At 42.7% G+C, this 20,123-nt stretch overlaps 1 protein-coding gene across 8 annotated transcripts in view; it reads right to left on the minus strand.

Moving 5' to 3' along the window:
* The window catches only part of samd12 (sterile alpha motif domain containing 12), a 142,725-nt gene extending 123,027 nt beyond the window's left edge, over window positions 1-19,698 (minus strand). For 2 of the 8 annotated variants that reach the window (XR_013659183.1, XM_023959628.2), the window contains exons 1-2: window positions 19,541-19,698; window positions 19,214-19,416 (exon numbers count right to left, since the gene is read on the minus strand). Coding sequence is in view for 2 of the 8 variants with exons in the window: in XM_023959628.2 (XP_023815396.1) it covers window positions 19,214-19,274 (61 nt within the window). In the remaining 6 variants the exon portion in view is untranslated. Of the gene's footprint in view, window positions 1-19,213; window positions 19,417-19,540 lie in introns of those variants that run through there. The other 6 variants (XR_013659185.1, XM_078955444.1, XR_013659186.1 and 3 more) reach the window with 4 other exon arrangements.
* Between the last annotated feature and the right edge of the window lie 425 nt (window positions 19,699-20,123).

The raw sequence follows: 20,123 nt of genomic DNA on the forward strand, positions 1-20,123 counted from the left end.
TTTCTTAACAGCAACAGTTCCTATAAATAGCACCGACACATTATTCCCTGTCCTCCCTGACATGCGCTGTGAAAGCATCACAAGAGGAGGCAGAAAAGAGGAGGTGCACCCCTGTGCTCCCCTCCATCCCGTTTATTTTCTGAACCAAACGGCGAAACAACACGATTCCTAAACTCCCTTTAACAATGTTTGTGTTCAAACGCTTAAAATGACCAGAAAAGTGGAAAGTGAGGCCCGCCACGGAAAAGGCAGACGACAGAACCTCCAGGATAAATGGAAGGAGATGAACTTTAGAACATCTGTTTACCTTAGGGACTTTAAAGCTGAATTTCATTAAGACAGTGTCTTACTGACTATAAATGAGAACTGGACTCCTCCCCCCTGGCGTTCCAAACAGGAAGTGGCTCCAAGAAGCCAAAATCCCATAGACTTCTATAGAGAAATAAAGAGCTGTTACTCAGTCATTCTGTTGGTCAGAATAACCGTTCTTTCTCTGACACCCGTTTTTAACCACTTCCCATTATGTTCTTTTCACGTTATAGAATCAGAATCAGAATCAGAATAGGTTTTATTGCCAGGTTCAGTAGAGCGCACTTTACAAAACGAGGAATTTGTCTTGGTGTATGGTACAATTAAAATAAGTTAAAAAATTAAATTAACACAACAACACACTATATACAGTTGAGTAAGGTGGGAGCACAGGTGGGCTGGGATGGTCTGTAAGTAGCAGCGATAGTCCTTTGGTGGGGGGGGGGGGGGTCAGCTGGGGGGGGTTCGGGTACTGTTCAACAGGCTGACTGCAGTGGGGAAGAAGCTGTTCTTGTGGCGCGAGGTCCTGGTCCTGATGGACCGGAGCCTCTTGCCAGAGGGGGGGGCCGAAAGAGTTCATGTCCTGGGTGAGAGGGGTCGGCTACAATCCTGGCTGCCCGTCTCCGGGTCCTGGAGATGTGCAGCTCCTGGAGAGACGGGAGGTGGCAGCCGATCACCTTTTCTGCTGAGTGGATGACGCGTTGCAGCTTGGCCTTGTCTCTGGCCGTGGCCGCAGCGAACCAGACTGTGATGGAGGACGTGAGGGTGGATTCAATGATGGCAGTGTAGAAGTTTACCAGCATCTTTTCAGGGAGGTGAAACTTCTTCAGCTGCCTCAGGAAGTACATCCTCTGCTGAGCCTTCTTAGTGATTGAGCTGATGTTCTGCTCCCACTTGAGGTCCTGGCTTATGATGGTTCCCAGGAAGCAGAAGGACTCCACAGAGGTCACCGGGGAGTCACAGAGGATGACAGGGGGGAGGGGGGCTGGGGCCTTCCTGAAGTCCACTGTCATCTCCACTGTCTTTAGAGCATTAAGCTCCAGGTTGTTAGCGCTGCACCATGACACCAGCCTGGCTATCTCACTCCTGTAGGCCGACTCATCTCCGTCAGAGATGAGGCCGATGAGTGTGGTGTCGTCAGCAAACTTCAGGAGTTTGACAGACAGGTGACCAGCTGTGCAGCTGTTTGTGTACAGGGAGAGTAACAGGGGTGAAAGGACACAGCCCTGGGGGGATACGGTGCTTGTGGTCCGAGTATCTGAGACGAGTTTCCCCAGCCTCACATACTGCTGTCTGTCCGTCAGGAAGTCTGTGATCCACCTGCAGGTGGAGTCAGGCACATTCAGCTGGGAGAGTTTGTCATGGAGCAGGGATGGAACTATTGTGTTGAACGCGGAGCTGAAGTCTACAAACAGGATCCTGGCGTAGGATCCTGGACAGTCCAGATGCTGGAGGATGAAGTTGAGGGCCATGTTTACAGCATCGTCTACCGATCTGTTGGCTCTGTAGGCAAATTGCAGGGGGTCCAGAAGGGGGTCTGTGATGTCTTTGAGGTAGGAGAGGATGAGGCGCTCAAAGGACTTCATAACTACAGAGGTCAGGGCAACGGGTCTGTAGTCATTCAGTCCTGTAATTCTGGGCTTTTTGGGGACAGGGATGATGACTGAGGATTTGAAGCAGGCTGGCACATGACAGGACTCCAGTGAGGTGTTGAAGATGTCTGTGAACACTGGAGACAGCTGGTTGGCACAGTGCTTCAGGGTGGAGGGGGAGACAGAGTCCGGGCCCGCAGCTTTGCGGGTGTTCAGCCGTTTAAAAAGTTTGTTTACATCTCCCTCTGTGATGGAGAGGGGGGGGGGGGGGGGGGCGCTGAGGTGTGAAGCTGTGTGGATGGGTCAGGAGGGGTTGTGGGGGGGAAAGGATGTTGCTGGACAATGGCTGGGGGGGGAATGTGATGGGGCTGCCTGCTGTCTGCTCGAAGCGGCAGTAGAATTTATTCAGGTCATTGGCCAGACGCAGGTCGTTCAGACAATGGGGGGCTCTGGGCTTGTAGTTGGTGATTGTCTTGAGCCCTTTCCAGACAGAAGCAGAGTCGTTGGCTGAGAATTGCTGTTCCATTCTCACACCATGGGCTGATTTAGCTTTCCTCACCTCCTTGCTAAATCTGTGCTTGGCCTCTTTGTGTTTGTCTCTGTCCCCACTTCTGAATGCAGCTTCTTTCTCTGACCTCAGCTGTCTGAGCTTTGCTGTGAACCAGGGTTTGTCGTTGTTGTAGCTCACCCTGGTGCGTGTTGGAATGACGCTGTCCTCACAGAAGTTGATGTAAGACGTCACAGTGTCTGTGTACTCATCCAAGCTGTTGGTGGCAGACCTGAAAACGTCCCAGTCTGTGCAGTCCAGACACTCCTGAAGTTCCTCCACAGCTTCGCTTGTCCATTTCTTGCAGGTCCTCACAGCCGGCTTGCAGAGCTTTAATTTCTGCTTGTAGGCTGGAATCAGATGCACCATGATGTGGTCCGACAGGCCCAGAGCAGCACGGGGAACGGCACGATAAGCACCGCTGATGGTGGTGTAGCAGCGGTCTAGTACCTTTCCCTCTCTGGTCGGACATTTAATAAACTGTTTATATTTGGGGAGTTCAGATGATAGATTGGCTTTATTAAAGTCTCCCAGGACAATGACTAAGGCGTCTGGGTTTGTCCGTTCTACGCTCAGAATCTCCTCAGCCAGCGCTCGCTGAGCGGCGCGCACGTCGCCCTGCGGTGGGATGTAAACGCCGACGAGGAAGAATGAGGAGAACTCACGGGGGGAGTAGAAAGGCTTGCAGTTGATGATGAAGGTCTCTAGGTCCGGAGAACAGAGTTGAGAAACTTTTGAAACATCGCTGCACCAGCCGCTGTTGATGTAGAAACATATTCCACCTCCTTTCGTTTTGCCGGAAAGCTTCGTGCATCTGTCCGCTCGGTGCAGCTGGAATCCCCGAAGCTCTAGTGCAGCGTCCGGTATGGAGTCGCACAGCCACGTCTCCGTAAAACACAAAACACAGGAAGTGGAAAAGTCTCCGTTTTTGTTGAGCAGCACGCGCAGTTCGTCCATTTCAGACCGACCAATCAGATGCCTCAATAAAAGTAGGTGGAGCCTGCTGGCCCCCACGTCCAACCTTCAAAACGTTTGATTAACAGATTCCCACTTTCAAGGGGTAGGGGTGTGGCCTTCCAACAAGCTCACTCCTGTTTGGAGAGAGTGGTTGCCATAGAAACTGACTCAGATCGACTTCGATCCAATCACGACTTGACTGGCGATGTCTGGCTGGCTCCAACAAGACGGCATCCATATCGCGTAAAACGACCACTGAATTGACCTCGTCTGGTTGGATTCAGAAGAAAACCATTTTCTATGGATGACATTGCACTCAGTCAAGTTTACTGTAGTTCTCAGATGAAATTGATAAAGGATTTTTTTATCCTGTTTTTAAAAAGGATTTTTTTTATGTTTAAAGAAATAACAGACAGCAAAGTGTGTGCCGCATAGATAAAGATATAGAGAGATAGAGAGAGACAGATACCGGTAGATAGATAGAAAGAGATTTAAAACACACATTTCATGGTTTCATAAACTGACACATTCTCTTTTGACTTGAAAATAAAATAAAAAACAATCATTTTAAGAATTAAATCACAGCAGAAACTATGCAAACTGTTGGCACCAGCGATGGGAATAATGTCCTTTTTCATCTGCATACGGGCCGTTTAACAGAAAACAGAAGAAGGACGGGAAGGATGTAAGTGCTGTCAATCCACCCCCCTCCCGGCACCCGCCCCCCGCCTCTGCCGGAAAACGCTGCCGGCATTCTGAAGAGGCAGCCTGGCACCGGAACCAAACAGGATCTTTGCAAAATGGCATGTCAGTCCTCTGCACAGATGTCTGCGTTATTTCACAGCAGCTTGGAGCCAAATCGCAAATCAGTCTTCTTCAACTGGCCAGAAAATGACTTGGAAAAGTGTGTGTGTGTGTGTGTGTTTTTTCTGAAAGTATCATTTTTAGCCATGTATGTGCAACAACACATGCAGGCAAATGTTGCAATATACAATTGTGAGTTTTAAATAATTCGAGACTGAATGTGGAAGTCCTGAGGACTCTGGAGGAGGCATCTCTATCGGGGGGGGGCAGGTTACCCGAGTACTAATTAGAATGCGATGAATCAGTAAAAAGGGGGGAGCTGAGAGAAGCACGTGGTCTTCAGGCCAAAAGACTCCAGGAAAGCAAAGTCCATCAGAAAAAAACTGTCATTTATGAAGGATTCGGAAGGTTTTGAGAGGTTTTTAGAATCCTTCAGTCTTCTTTCCTCAGGTTTTAGATCTGGAACAAAAAGGATCTTTTTCTGACAAACAAGGGAAAGTTTATTTAGAGCATGAATAAGTGTGGCCGAGCATTCCCGCTATGCTTCTGTAAAATCTTTCTGCTCCAAACACGGAGAAAGTAGGACGTTTGTTTTTCCCCTTAGTCATTCCATGAGTCATTCTCCAACCTGCCATCAGAGCTTTTATGCAACATTAAAATTCATGATTCCACCCTTAAATCTGGGGCTCAGATGATCAAGTGACAATCACAAAAGAGAACGGAAACTAGGTCAACACTGTTAGGGTTTGAAAACTTTAGAAAATAGCAATTTTTCAAGAGAGAAAATATACTTTTATATATTATAAAATGCACATAAAAATTACTCAACCTTTGGATAAAAAATTGAAACAAAACATTTATTTTTTTTAAATGAAAAAACCTAAAGAATTTTTTTATTTCTATTGAGAAAAACAGGAAAAAAAACAAGAAAATGCAACAAAAGGAGAAACATGAGAAGTTTTTGCCAGAGTACTAAAACTTTTTGGAGTACTTTAACTCTAGTTATGTTAGTTCTTTATCAAGCCTGGTGTGAATATATGTTCACATGCATGTGCATCTTTCAAATAACAAGCATTTTCTGAACATTTCTAGTAACTATAAATATGTTGCAGAAACAGGAAGATTCCTATTGGCAGGTTTCAGAGCACAGACAAAAACTAAACAATCACAACAAGAAGTATTGTTGTTTTTTTATTGCAACAATGTTTCAAGCTTTGATTTCATCCTGCAAAATGACCACTGCTGCGGTTATTTGCAGACGACTGCATTATATTTTTGCACTGCAATTATTTTCAAATTAAAAGCAAAAACAAAAGGAGCCATGAACCCCATCAACCCAGTCATTGTGTTCAAATGACACAAATGAAAATAGCATGAGTGTAACATTGTCCATTTTACTCAGGAAACTCCATCAGCCAACAGAAAGTTTCTCTAATTTAGGATTAGTGATGTAAATAGAAACAAAGCTGTAATTCAAATCCTGAGTAAATCCAATCCCATCCAGCAGCCTTTCACTGACATTATTTCACTGACTTTTTCATTTCTAAATTCTTCCTGGTGTTTTTGTATCTTCAAGAGAGGAAAATTGAACTTTTGGACACTTCAGGACACTGCAGGAACATCCTGCTCAACACTTTATCCTGCTCTCTAAATTCTTCCAAAACTTCCTTTCTTTTCTAGTCCATGGTTTTTTCTCTCCTGCTCTAATTTTAAGGCAAGGCAAGTTTATTTGTATAGCACAATTCGTACACAAAGTAATTCAAGGTGCTTCACAAAACAGAAAAATGCATTAAAATCACAATACATCATAGAAATAATCAACGTAAAATTTACTTTAAAAGAAAAGAAAAAAAAATTTGAAAATTGATTTAAAAATAAAGGAAGGAAAGGAAAGAAAAGTGCAGATAGGACCTTTCAGTCATATACACGGCTGAACAGAAATGTTTTAAGTCTAGATTTGAACATGAACACAGAAGAGGCCTGTCTTACGCCTTCAGGGAGGCTGTTCCAGATTTTAGCTGCAGAAAATTGAAACGCTGATTCCCCTTGTTTAGTTCTGACTCTGTCAGAGTGAGAAGTTTTATATTTTTTTCTCCTGAACATTTACATATATTTTCCTAATTTTCCAAAGCTTCTAATTGGGCGAGGCTCTCCATGGCGCAGCATTCGAATTCTGAACATATTTGGTCTTTGTAACATTTAGTTATTTTTATGTGACTAGTTGCTTTTTGCTAGTAATTAATTCCTGGATTACCGTTATTCCTGAGGCCTTTCCAAAAGTTTTTCAGTCATTAAGATATCTCTTTGTTCTTCTTTCCTTTATGTCCCATCCTTTTAATTTCATAGACTGGGCTGAAACACCCTACTGTCCTGCTGCGCTCAGTCGTTTCCGCAGCACTTCTGACTTATTAAGTAAGTACCTGAAGATCCTTAAGAAATTGTGATTTTCACACATTTCCCTGCTAAAGCAGAAAGAATGAAAACTTCAGATTGGTGGCTTCTCTAAATGCTAAAATCTTTCAAAATAACAGAATCCATATAACCTAAAAGATAAATATTTAATGCACAGATACAAACTTCAGAAACACTTTGTTAAAAATAACTGCACTGCTGGGACATGAGAACTGACAGAATGGCTCCAAATCAAAGGGAGGGGAAGTTGGCAGCTCCACTCATAAGAAATATTCAAGAATACACATTTTATCAAGCTAACTTCATTCAGTCCTCCGGTTTCCATCAGACACAGAGGAGCCAATCCAAATCAAACACTGTGACCCACTTAAAAGTACAACTATAATAGCATCCTGCGTGAAAAGCATTTGTGTTCTGCTTCAAAGGCGCACAGTAAAAAGGGTGGCAAAAATAGACCGTCTTGATATAGGGACCAGAAAAATCTATTAATATTTGATAAAAGATACAAACATCCTCCATATGGCCAACGCAGCCACAGCTAATGCAGACTGAGAAGCTTTGGCCATTGTCCTCCCGCAAAGCTTGCAGAAACAGGAAATACTAAAACGCAACAGCAGAAACTGCAACATGCAGCAAAAACGCCCCAAAAAAACTTCCAACATTCAGGAATAACTGCAACAAAAATTGCAAAATGCAAAATGCAGCAATGACTGCAACATCCAGCAACAACTATAACATCAGAAACTGCAAAAAGTGACAAAAACTGCAAAAAAAAAAACGCAACAGCAAAATGATAAAAGCAAAAACTGCAACAAACAGCATAAACTACAACTTGCAGCAAAAAACTGCAACATGCATCAGAAAGACAACCACGACATGGAAACCCCTAAGCAAGCAAAGTAAACAAACAACAAACGTATTTGAAAAAGTTTTTGATATAAAGATTTGATTGATATTTGAGGTTTTTTTTTTAACTTTTTTGGTAACAACTGTAAACTGACTCATCAAACTTTGATGGAAACACAAGTAAAGTACTGTAAATGGCAGCTTCAAAAGAAGAATCCGACACAACTGCATAAGTGGGTCATGAATCTCAATCAATCCATGCAGAGATGTGATACTGCGGAGACCGACTGTTGTTTTTAGTTTTCTCAGCAGCAAATTATTGTCTCAGGCAACAGAAACTTCAGAAGCAGCTCCTACTGTGTGATGTGCTGCTGATATTTTCACAGCTGGGTGTTGAATCAGCTCTACTACCAGCCTCCAAAAAACCTTTCAAATGGTTTGAGTCACAGCCAGTAGTTTGATCCGGAGGATATTTTCACGGATTCATTTAAAGTGTCTTTTTTTGTGACATGAAACCCAAATCTAAAGGTAAAACTAGTCGATCCAAACTGACATTTAATCACAGAGCTCGCCTGACACAGACCGGCTCCCTCCGTCCCCGTTAGACACAAAAAAGCAGCTATGATCAGTCAGCAGAACGCAGTGCAGCAGGTTTTATGGTCATCGGGGAATGAGGCCGCCGCTCTGACAAAACTCCAAGCAGTAGGGAGCCAAACCCGAAAAAACCTCAATGTCATTGTTTGAGAAAGAGCAGGAATCTGCATAAAAGTTCTGGAAATGCTCTCTAAAGGCCTGTTCACACCGGGACGAATTTCGCCGGCGATTTTCGCCGACGTTTAACGCCTCGTGACTAAACAAAGGACACCAATGAGAGTGTGCACACCGACGCGAAAAAACGCCACGCGACAAAGCGTCAAAAAAAAAACGCCTCGGGTTCGTTTTTTTTTTTCGACGCGTTGCGTCGAAATCTATTCGACCAATGAGAACGGCGCTTTTGCTCACGTGTCTGGAGCTTCTGAAGTTACAGTAAAACACAACTTGGGGGCGCTCAAACACAAAACTGCCTTGCTGAGCACACATACCAGCGAAGAAGATAGACGCCAAGTAGCGTCAACACTGCCGCAAAGAAATAATGACTGACATTCTTAAATATCCCCTTACCAAGTACCAGTTGGAGCTACTGATGCTTGAAATATTCATGTTTTCTTTGTATTATTCTGACAAGCGCGTAAACACTTGCTCTCTTCTTCTGAGGGAAAAGCGACTTTAAGAAGCGTAAAGTTGCGCAGCGCCACCTTGTGTACAGGAGTATTTCTGCTTACATTAAGCGCCATGTAATGTCAGGGAATGAAATTGCATGTTCGCTCGGCTCACCGTCAGCGAAAATCGCCTGGGTGTGAACACAAAAAACGTGGCGAAAAACGCTGGCGAATAACGCCTGGCGAATATTCATCCCGGTGTGTACGGGCCTTAAAAGGTGAAATCTGCAAAAAAAAAAAAAGAAGAAATTGCTAACTTTGTCTTCTTCTACGGGTGCATTTTCCCCCGATGCTCTTAAACTTTGCGAAGGTCAAACAGATCCTCTAGTTCTGTCCCATTTAGAGAGATGGTGGAACAGACGGAAAAACAGAAATGCGTATGCAGCCTGAGGGCGCGACGCTTCGCCGATATGCCAGAAAAGAATTAGAATTACCTCACAAGGTCGTCTGCGCAGAGTGATCGTTATCCAGATGGTTATGCAGTTAGGAGACAAATGACAGCAGCTTCAGTGAGAGAGAAATATTTAGGCAACAGCACCAAAGATCTTCCAGAATCTGAATCCTCTGATTACGAGACTTAAACATCCTACAAAAACTCCCTCATTTGTTCAAATCGATGAAGCTAATGGTGAAAGTTCACGTTTTCCTCTCTGCATCTCTTCTGATTATTCTCCTTCCCATCTGAGCCAAAATTGAGGGTTTTTTTTAACCGGCATTTTAAATATTTCAGCTTTTCTCTTTCAGTTCTTGTATTTTGCAGCAGAAACTTAGTTCATGTGGTTTTTTTTTTGTGTTCAGATTGAACAGAAGCAGCTCTGAATGCTTAAACTCTTGACACCTACTGATGCAAATATGCATCAAATCACTTCGGCTCCAAAATTTCCTTAAATTTAGTATCTACTTGAAAGCAGAAACCCAAGTAATTTTATATTTTCATAGCTGGAACCAAATTCTGAGGCTAAGGAGCTAAACTGAGGCTCAGAAAACGTATTTTCAGAAACGTCAGAGAGTGTTTTGAAGGTGAAGCTACAAGTTTTCACTGCTAATCTGTTAGAAATGTTACAATGACATCTACAGGTCAACACATTGTTACAACATACAATGACGCCATCTTGTCTTCTGAGAAAGTATTAGTGGTCTCATTTTAAACACTTCAGCTGCAGGCCCCCCCGAAGGACGCTGCCCTCCAGTGACATTTGTCTTAGACATCGTAAACCCGTTCTTAGAGACAAAGGTGGAGGTGCTGCTGCTGCTGCTGATTAACTTGACTGAGATGTAATCCTGTTTCACTGGGTTGGATGAACATGTTTATTCTAGTAATTCTGCTCTGGGGCGAGATCCCAGAGATGGATTGGAAGTGAGTTTTCTGAGTGGGTGCACTGGCTGGCAGAGCGGGGCAGGACAAATCAAGGAGGATTGATGCACAGAGGCAATGAGGGAAGAAGTGAAATGAACAGCCTCAGCCACAGGGGTAAACACTGCTGTGACCGGCGTGCAGTTTTTACTCTGTGTGAATGAAATACAAGCTCCTTTCTGTGAGTTCGTCTCTTTAATAGTTTGACTGGTGTAGAAAAATCACACTAGAATGCACGCCACTTCTGTCTTCACGATATTTAACCCTTGTGCTATCTTAGATGACCCCCACCCTTACATTGACGTGTTCTCCCTACCATGACAAAGGTGGATAAAGGTGGAAAGATTTCATGTAATCCATGGACACCAGTGAGGATCACAAATCATTGAAGAAAAAAGGTTCAGAGCACTGTCTAGTGGGTCTAGATGACCCAACTCCCAACGTTAAAGTGCCTAGGATAGCACTAGAGTTACAAAACACCAGTGAGGCACGTCTGAATACAGTTCAGTGCATTCAGGAGTTTCCACATATAATCATGCTTCAATTCAATCATTCAAGCAGGAAAAGCCAAAAAAAATAGCAGACAGTTTTGTAGTTTTAAAAGACATATGGGCGCAGAAGGATTTTTTATCCCTTTAACATTGGAACAGTCAGCACTGATGGCAAAATAACGCACGCTTTTTTAATAATATAACTCTTAACTTAAAATCCAACATTTGCTGATGTAAATGAAATCATCTCTGTGCCGATAAACAACACTTTACATTAAAAAGTCTTGCTCATCTTTGCTCTTTACTAATGGAAACTGTGGCATATTGACATATTGTTGCCAAATGCAACACTTTATCAATGAAAGGTGTTACATTTGGCATTTTGTTACCAATGTAACGTGTTGCATTTCGTTGCATGTTGTTGCACTTTACAGACCTCTAAAATGTTGCGTTTCAATTTACTGTGGCACTTTAATGACACAACATTTTGATATATTGTTGGACTTGACTGCAATTCATCATTTTGTTCCACACTACTGATGTAGCGCTGCATTTTGTTGCATTTACGTTTTCTTTTACTGACATAAAATGCTGTATTTTGATATATTGTTGCACTTAAATGACGTAAAGTTTTGCACATGGACATATTGTTGCACTTCACTGATGTAAAGTTTTGCGTTTCGTCATTTCGTTGCATAATGTGGCCCTTTAAAGACCTAAAATGTTGCATTTCGATATATAATTACACTTTACTGATGTAAAATGTTGTTATTTTGTTGCCTTTTACCAACATAAAATGTTGCCTTTTAATATATTGTTGCACCCAACTGACGTAAAGTTTTGCATTTTGTCATTTCGTTGCATTACGTTGCTCTTTTTTTCAATATGCTTTTGCACTTAACTGACAGAAAATGTTGAATATCTTGATTTCGATGCATAGGGTTAGGATCCACTTTTCCATCATCATGGTTTGCACATGATCACAAAGTTGCTTTTCTCAGCTTAAGAATACATTCGATTTACGTTAATATAAAGGGGTCAAAGAAATTAAGTTAATTCAAAGAACGTCAACAAAAAGTTCTGGTGTTAAAGGGTAAAGCCTTCATGCCATCTAGGCCAAACTAACCCGAACACCTAACAGTTGCTGCAGAAGTCAATACCCATCACACCACGTTCTCCTGTCTGCCTTTACACCGTTGGCTGGATGAATTCAGGCTCGACGTATGTTGGGTGATGCAACCTATTTGGCCAAAAATGGGGGGGGGGCAGCAGACAGTAAAATGATTAAAAAGTTGAGGATTCGTCGTCGCTGTTGAAATTTATAAGATGTTATAATCTAACCACAGAGGCAAAACCTAAGAAGTTTTGGTTCTGGATTAGAGAACAGCGAGATGTCTCCTTAGATTTGGAAAGAGTCACTTCCACAGGTGGTCCAAGCATCTGGACAGACAATGATGGAGCACGAGACCATGAAATTGGTTCCGGTCAGGTTTTAAGATGAGAGTTGAGTCGGAAGACAGATGGATAAATAAGTGAATGGAAGGAAATGATGGATGGGATGACAAACATTTTTGTAAATCTGATGAACTGGCATGGCTCCTGCTCCTCAAACCTGCTTCAAGCTCCTCCTCCTCCTCCTGAACAGATGAGAGTAAAATCCTGTCAGAGTTTCGCATTCACCCCTCTCTTTTCCCCTCCCTCAGACTTCAAAGACGAGTGTAGCCGAAAATCCCAGCTGATCGGCAGTCCCAGACGCTCGTTCATCTGACACCATGCCGTCACTTCAATCCCCTTCAGTCCCCCAATCCGGTTGAACTTGAACAGGTCGCCTTCATCACGTCTGAATGCAGCATTGACCTGAACTCCTAACTGGCTCATTAGTAGATGCTTATATCAGGAAAGTGTGTGAACTCACATGTTGGCATTTATTTTTAGGATGGTTTTTTATGTGCAAACGTCAATTCAGAGTGGGAATCCATTGCATTGAATGTTGCTTTATATATATCAATCTATATAAAATGTTTCGTTCCTGTCACATTTTAAAAAAGAGAAATACAGGAATAATTTGTTTAGGTAGCTTAATGATTGCCTGGAATTATTGTTTTATTGTGTGAACAGCTTTAAAGTATTTGGAATAGGAAACCACAGAAAAAACGTAGTCTATGAATTCACTGAATCTATTTCTGCACACGGATCATTTGCATCATCTTCCTTTTGAAGCCTCCAGTTCTTTTATAAGACCCAGTTTGATGAGAGGAGCAGATATTTTTACATTTTTGGACAGCTGAACGCAGATGTGAGGCTGCACTTTTCAGAGAACGCGTTTCTCCGTGAGCTTTTTGTCTTCTCATGTGTTATAAATGATTTAATACGTGACCTATATTCTCTGTTTCACTGTATGTGTGTATTAGTGTGAGTGTGTGGGGGGGGGATTGCAAATGGGAAAACCAGTGACACTGCAGAGCTGTTACCAGAAACCAACAGCGAGGACGGACTGTGAAACTGTTGAGCTTATTCTTACGACCCATGATGCACGGCGGCATGGAGTTTCTTCACCCTTCTTTACCCAAAGTCTACATTTAATGAACGTCTTTGTTTTCCTCGTCTGAGCTGGAATCTGGATCTAAACTGTATGGCTGGAAAGCTCTGATATAGATCGCCATTTTTTTGAACCACTAATGTTAAGTTGGGGACGTGAGGGGCTGTAAGCTAGTGGGACAGAGTGTAAACAAAGGGATGATGGGTAATTTCATGCAATTCTTAAGCCTTTTATAGTAAACAATATCCATGTTGAGATAATATATTACCTTTAGCACCCTAAAGAATTATTTTTTTCATAAAATACGAGTTATTTTTCCTACTCAGAAGTAAGACGACTCGACATCTGAGGCTCCGCCTTTCGTTCCGTGTGGGTACCGCCCATTTCATGACGTCAACCTAGAATCGACCTCAGCAGCATGTCTGGGATTCGTCCATGAAAACAAACAACATTCAAACTTTTGCAAAGATGGGTTTGCATATTGTTCATATAAATAAAGCGTTTTAGCCCATCACCGCTAGCTCCATGGAGAAAGTGGGTGTGACTGTTAGCCTGGGGGGGCGGAGCCGCTAGCGCAGACTCTTCCTGGAATGGGCGGTTCTCTCCAGTCTACATCAGCTCGTGAGAACACGCTCGTTTTTAGAGGAATGCTCAGAGATGTGTGAATTAGGGTTGTGCCGATGGACGATACCATCGTCCATCGTGATGGGTGAGTGACATCACGATGGAGAGACACCATCGTGATGCCACGCCCTCGCCACGTTGCGAGTCGACACCATAAGCCACGTTTACATGTGCAAAATTTCTTGATGGGATCAATGGTCGGATTAGAATCCAACCGTGTACATGGCACAGAAAAATGTTTTCAGAATATAACAAACATTCACTAAGGTCACTCTTTTATTTCTTCTATTTTTTTTTCAAACTTTATTGAATGTAACAATTCAATACAAAACAATGTTAAACATGGCCGAGCGGCTATTTACATTGACATGTCAGCTTGGTAATATACGAGACGATCTTCTAAACGTGCTTTTAATAATGTTACGAATATTATGAAACACCTGTTCACTCATCATTTTAATTTTAATCCGTGTGGTCAGTGCTTTTTCTGAACGGAGCCGGAAAGAAGCCAGAATTAGCAGTATGCTAACACGGGCTAACAACAATAGCTCTGGGTGGCGCTGCATCCTGGCTGCACGTAAACGTGGGAATAATATCAGCCTTTATTTAGTCGGGACACGACTGGAAACACGAATCCACGTGATTGTTTGAATGTTTTCCAAGGACTGAGCGACATTTCTGCTTTGAAGCTCACACACCGCCCCAAACCGCTGTGTGTGTGCTCACGATGACGATCCTCTGCTCAGACACACACTTTTAGACCCGGCTCTGAGTTCGGTAGCTCGTACCCCTAGAGCTGCGGGACGGATCGCAGTCTTAAATCTCCCACACATACCGCTCATGTAACAAAGCACCCCCCCCCCCCCTTCCCATCAAACACAAAGCTGGAATTCTGCGCTCCGCCGCTCCACCTGACTAATCAAGTGCGGGAGTGGACCACTTCTTGTCTACTTTGTTTGTTACTTTTTTTGTTAAAGTCACTTCCCTCAGTTTATACTGGATCATCGCGGATGAATCATTAGTTGGGAAATAAAAAAATAAAGTAAAATAATGAATAGCAATTATATAAGAACGAAAAATGTAAAAAATAGCCCCCCCCCCCCGGACGATGTCATCGTCCATCCCGATGGTTGACAGCAAACATCGTCAACGGCCAATTTAAGGGACATCGCCCAACCCTAGCGTGAATGGATGAGAATATGGCTTTGGAGTTGTGTTTTCTGAGCAATTTACATTATGATACACTTACAAAAAATGGATTTTGCATGGTATAGGTAAACGTCAAAGTGGGGACTTCCGCTGTGCCCGATTTTTAAATAGATTATATATATTATAAATAAATATTAACAGCGTCTGTGTAACATTAGAGCCAGTCGGCGCATAAATGCAATGTGGGAACAACAGTAGAAATAAGTTCCCATTGAGGAACTCCTGGTTTTTCTCTGTAAATAGCAGATTCATTTTACTTTGAAGGCTCCTCCTTCATTTCCTCAATGGCACATTTCTCTCTAAACTTTCCGTTTTTATCTTCAGCTTTGTGATGTTAGACAACCTTTTAATTTAGCAGTTGGAGCAGCTGCTTTAACGCATTTAGGTACACAAAAGTCGTAGACACGTGTGGTGAACAGAATCCAAAATAGAATCAGAAAACAAATAAAATAAAAATAATTCAAATATCTTTTTTTTTTTTTGTCTGCCGCCCGGTGACCTGTGGACCGGTACTGGTCTGTGGCCCGGGGGATTATGGTACCACGGTTTTATGGACAGATGTTCAGTCGTAAATTTATTGCAAACGGCTTCATCTCTCTGGGATGTTTGCCTCCATCCTGGCAGAAACATTTGCAGAATACCAAACACTGACTCAGATGTCAGACATCAAGGAAAAGGCATCAAGTTGTCTGACAGCAGCACAAACAAGTCAAAATCATTCTGTGGAGTCGGATTCTCTGTGTCTAAGGGTTTCATCCATCCAAATTCCATCTTTTGGGGTCACAGGGAGCTGGTTCACCCTGAACGGGTCACCAGTCTGTCGCAGGGCTCAGGATTTCATCTAAATATGGGTGTGATAATATAAGTCATTTTTCCCTTCCAAGCCATTTGAGTACGTTATGATTTAAAGCTTCATAGCATTTATGCTAGCTCTGCTGGAAAGACAAATGTTACATCCAAAAGGGAAATTCTGACACTAAAGGCCCGTACACACCGGGACAAATATTCGCCAGGCGTTATTCGCCAGCGTTTTTCGCCACGTCTTTTGTGTTCACACCCAGGCGATTTTCGCTGACGATGAGCCGAGCGAACATGCAATTTCATTCCCTGACATTAGATGGCGCTTAATGTAAACAGATATACTCCTGTACACAAGGTGGCGCTGCGCAACTTTACGATTCTTAGTCGCTTTTCACTCAGAAGAAGAGAGCAAGTATTTACGCGCTTGTCAGAATCAAACAAAGAAAACATGAATATTTCAAGCATCAGTAGCTCCAACTGGTACTTGGTAAGGGGATATTTAAGAATGTCCATCATTATTTCTTCGCGGCAGTGTAGACGCTACTTGGCGTCTAACTTCTTCGCTGGTATGTGTGCTCAGCAAGGCAGTTTTGTGTTTGAGCGCCCCCAAGTTGTGTTTTACTGTAACTTCAGAAGCTCCAGGCACGTGTGCAAAAGCGCCATTCTCATTGGTCGAATAGATTTTGACGCGACGCGTCGAAAAAAAAAAAAACGAACCCGAGGCGTTTTTTTTTTTCGACGCTTTGGCGCGTGGCGTTTTTTCGCCTCGGTGTGCACACTCTCATTGGTGCCCTTTGTTTAGTCACGAGGCGTTAAACGTCGGCGAAAATCGCCGGCGAAATTCGTCCCGGTGTGAACAGGCCTTAAGACAAGCGGAAGAAATCTGTCCATCAATACACTGTGGGTTAGGAGGAGGGAGCAGTGACAGTTAGCACGTGGTAGACGGGGTAGAGATGCATGCACGCTGCCGGAGTGAACCATCAGATCATCAGGGGAACCAGGTCCTCTCCAGCCCGACCAGCTGGACCAGGAGAGAAGAGGCAGGAAACCCCCAGACCCTGGAGCACCGCCGGCAAAAGCCTGAGTGAGAGAGACCACCCACCCAGCCAGGTGCAGAGGAGCCCCCCCGGAGGCCCCTCTGGCACCACGGAGTACGGGTAAGCCCGGCGTCAAGGTCACAGGGCAGGCACGCTCGGCCACTAGGGCCATTGGGCGCCAGACACAGAGACACGGGCCAAAGGCGGAGCCAGGACCCAGAGGACCCCAGAGCCGCCCACCACCCAGCCAGAGCCTCGTCACCGCAGAGAAGGACCTTGGTGGCCCAAAGATCACTGCACAACCACAGCTATCTAACCCCCCCCACACACAAACACACACACACACATCCTACGCACACAACCTTCCTCACCCAATATCTTCCTAAACCCCTCCTCCCGTATCCGCCCCTGGTGCCACACAGTAACCCCGGCTGGTCAACTGACCCCCCCAGCACCACACGCCCAGACAACAGGATCCACACAAGCCAGGCCGCCCTGAGAGGACCGAGGCGCATGAAGGCGTTTGCCCCTTTTTTTAGCCAGCGTCTCTGATTTCTCCCCCTGCGAAGGGGGACAGAGGGGCAGCTTCCAAATCATTAGGATGACCGTTAAGATGATGGAAACCATACCATCAACTTTTACGGCCGTGAGGAGATTGCTTCAGAGAAGAAAGTCATTAGAATGACCGACCCAAATCCATACAACTGTTAAAAGATAGGGATGCAGAGAACGATGGAAGTCTGGAACAAAGAATCTGCATCTTTAAATACATGTGGACTGAATCTGGATGCTGCTGCTCAGTTTTTAATTTAAAAATAAAGAGTGTTTAGAAGCACCAGAATCTTATACATTGCAGCTTTTTTCTGCCTGATTCTATTTTGATCGACAAAGAATTGGTCTATAAAATGGAAATGCATTTATTTTCTCTTTGTTTGCTGTGATGTTTTTGTAGTACTTTGAGATGATCTCAAACTAGAACTTTATAACGCATCAGAAATGAATTTTACAATTTGGACTCAAGAAAACTGTTTTTGTCCGTTTTTGTTTTTTACTTCAGTAATTCATTTTACAAAACAAGGAAAGCTGCTTTGACTGGAGGAGCAACGGGTTAAAAGAGAATTCAAATTGAATAACAGTAAAAGCTATATAATCTAATTAAGTACATCAGTAAGGTTGTATACTTATGAGGCAAAAAATCTGATTTTTTTGTCAGTTTGTGACATAAAAACTCTAAATTGTCTTTATAAAAGTTCCAGTGTTGTCCATTTGACTCATTTAAAAACAGTTTTTAGTACTTAAGTAATTTATTGTCTTGTTACCTTTTTACTTGAATGGATGATTTAACAAATAAAAGAATAAAGGAAAGCTACTTTATGGGAGTAGGAGTGGATTACAAAATATTTCAAATGGATCTTTGCTAATAAATGCTAAAGCCTATAAATTAATTAAATACACTAATGTTTTACTTGTCAGGCACAAGAAAAACATATTTTTTTGTCATTTTTTAATGTAAAAATTCAGAAGTTCCTTCATGAAACTCCCCCTTTGTGCATTATTTTAAAAACAGGATGTTTTTTCGCTGTTTTTCTTTTGCTTGAATAATAAATAAGGTGACATTTTTTTGTAGAAAAGTAAAAATGAAAACTAAATTAGTAAAGGGTTAAAAATATAAATTGAAAAGATCTTTACAAATAACAGTAACATTGATTACTTATTTAAATACATTCGTATTTTTTTTTACTTGTCAGGCGAACAAAAACCGGATTTTCTGAAAGTTATTTAATGTAAAAACTAAATTCTCTACATAAAAGTTCCGCCAACAGTTTTTAAAGAAAGAAATACAATGAAGAGAAAAGAAAAGAAAGAAAGAAAAACAATTACAATGAATCTTAAATTTAATTCAATTGTAAAAAAAAACTAAAATAAAAAGCTGAATTGACGGTTCTGCAGTGACAAACATCCAACAATTGTTTTTTTCTGGGCTAATTTGACTTTTTTTGTTTGTTTGATGAAATACCAGCAGCAAAAAAAAATAATAATAATATTAATAAAAATGGGGGGGGGGGGAATACATGAATAGCACTTAAAATGTAAATATTTTATCTCTTCTACCTGCCTTTGTTAGAAGTGAATCAAGTGAAGAACTGCTGGTTATCAGCTGCCTGGAGACAGAGCAGCTCGTGATGATGATGGAAGAGGAAATGTGTCCAAGCTTTGACTGAATATTTCAGTCTGTCAGCAGGAAAAGGCCCAAAAAACCTGTTCACCAAAGAATTCAGTCCAACCAGGTGGACCTTTGCACACTACAATGACAGAGACGAATAACCTGCTCGTGGGAATGTCAACAGCTGCGGCGTCATTCATTCCAGTTCTGCCTCCACTGGGCAAAAAGGCCTCCGAGTGAGACCTCTTCCCGCAGAAAACAAACCCACCTCTCATCGGGTTCTGGATCCATGAGATTCCACCGATCAGGTGTGGAGACCGGCCGAGCATGCCGCCTCACTGTTTTCCCACGCAGTTCAGGGATCACGGGTGGAGTCCACGTGTCCCACCTGCTGCCGTCTGCTCTGAGGATGAGCGCACGCCATTCATTCCACGGTCACGCGCTCTTCTTCCCACACAGACAGACGCTCAGCTGTTAACCCGCACGTTCAGCCACGCAAACAACACGGCGAGAATGTCAACACGAAGACAAAAATAAAAAATAAAACGAAGTGATACCTCCCCGCGGACAGTCAGACCCCCGCGCGCCCTCTTACCTTCAACAGCCATCCTGCCTCTCCGCGCGCGAGCGCATCACCTGCCGACGAGCACGAGGAACGCTGAACTCCGTCTGTGAGCTCCTGCTCCGCCGTGTTGTCATCACTTTGCTGGGGGAGAGTCAGCCAGCGCTCACAGCTGCTGCCACCACGCCCCCAAAGGATTCTGGGAAGTGTAGGCGATTGTCTTGACAGGAAAAACAACAGCAGAGAAACTGCCATGAAATTGACCAAAAGCCAATTTGAGCACTTGAATAAAATCAGAAAATACTTTGTTTGATTAGTTATTGTACGAATGTATAACTAATGATTGTATTGTTTTGTGCATTATTCCTATTTGATTGCTTGAAATAAACCATTTCAAATCAAAAACTATAGTCAGTTGATATTTTATAAAATATCAATAAGTGATTTAAAATAAACTCCAAACAATTTAAATACAGATTTAAAAGTTAAAATTCTTGTTTTTCTTCCATTGATGACTTGCTTTTAATTAATTAATCATATTTTTTATGGTTTTAGTGCTTCTTAGTATTTATTCTCCATGTCATCTACTTTGAATTTCCTTTTTGTTAAAAGCCGC

This window comes from Oryzias latipes, chromosome 11 (assembly GCF_053564925.1).
Source record: "Oryzias latipes strain Hd-rR chromosome 11, Olatipes_Hd-rR_3.1".
NCBI lineage: Eukaryota > Metazoa > Chordata > Actinopteri > Beloniformes > Adrianichthyidae > Oryzias > Oryzias latipes.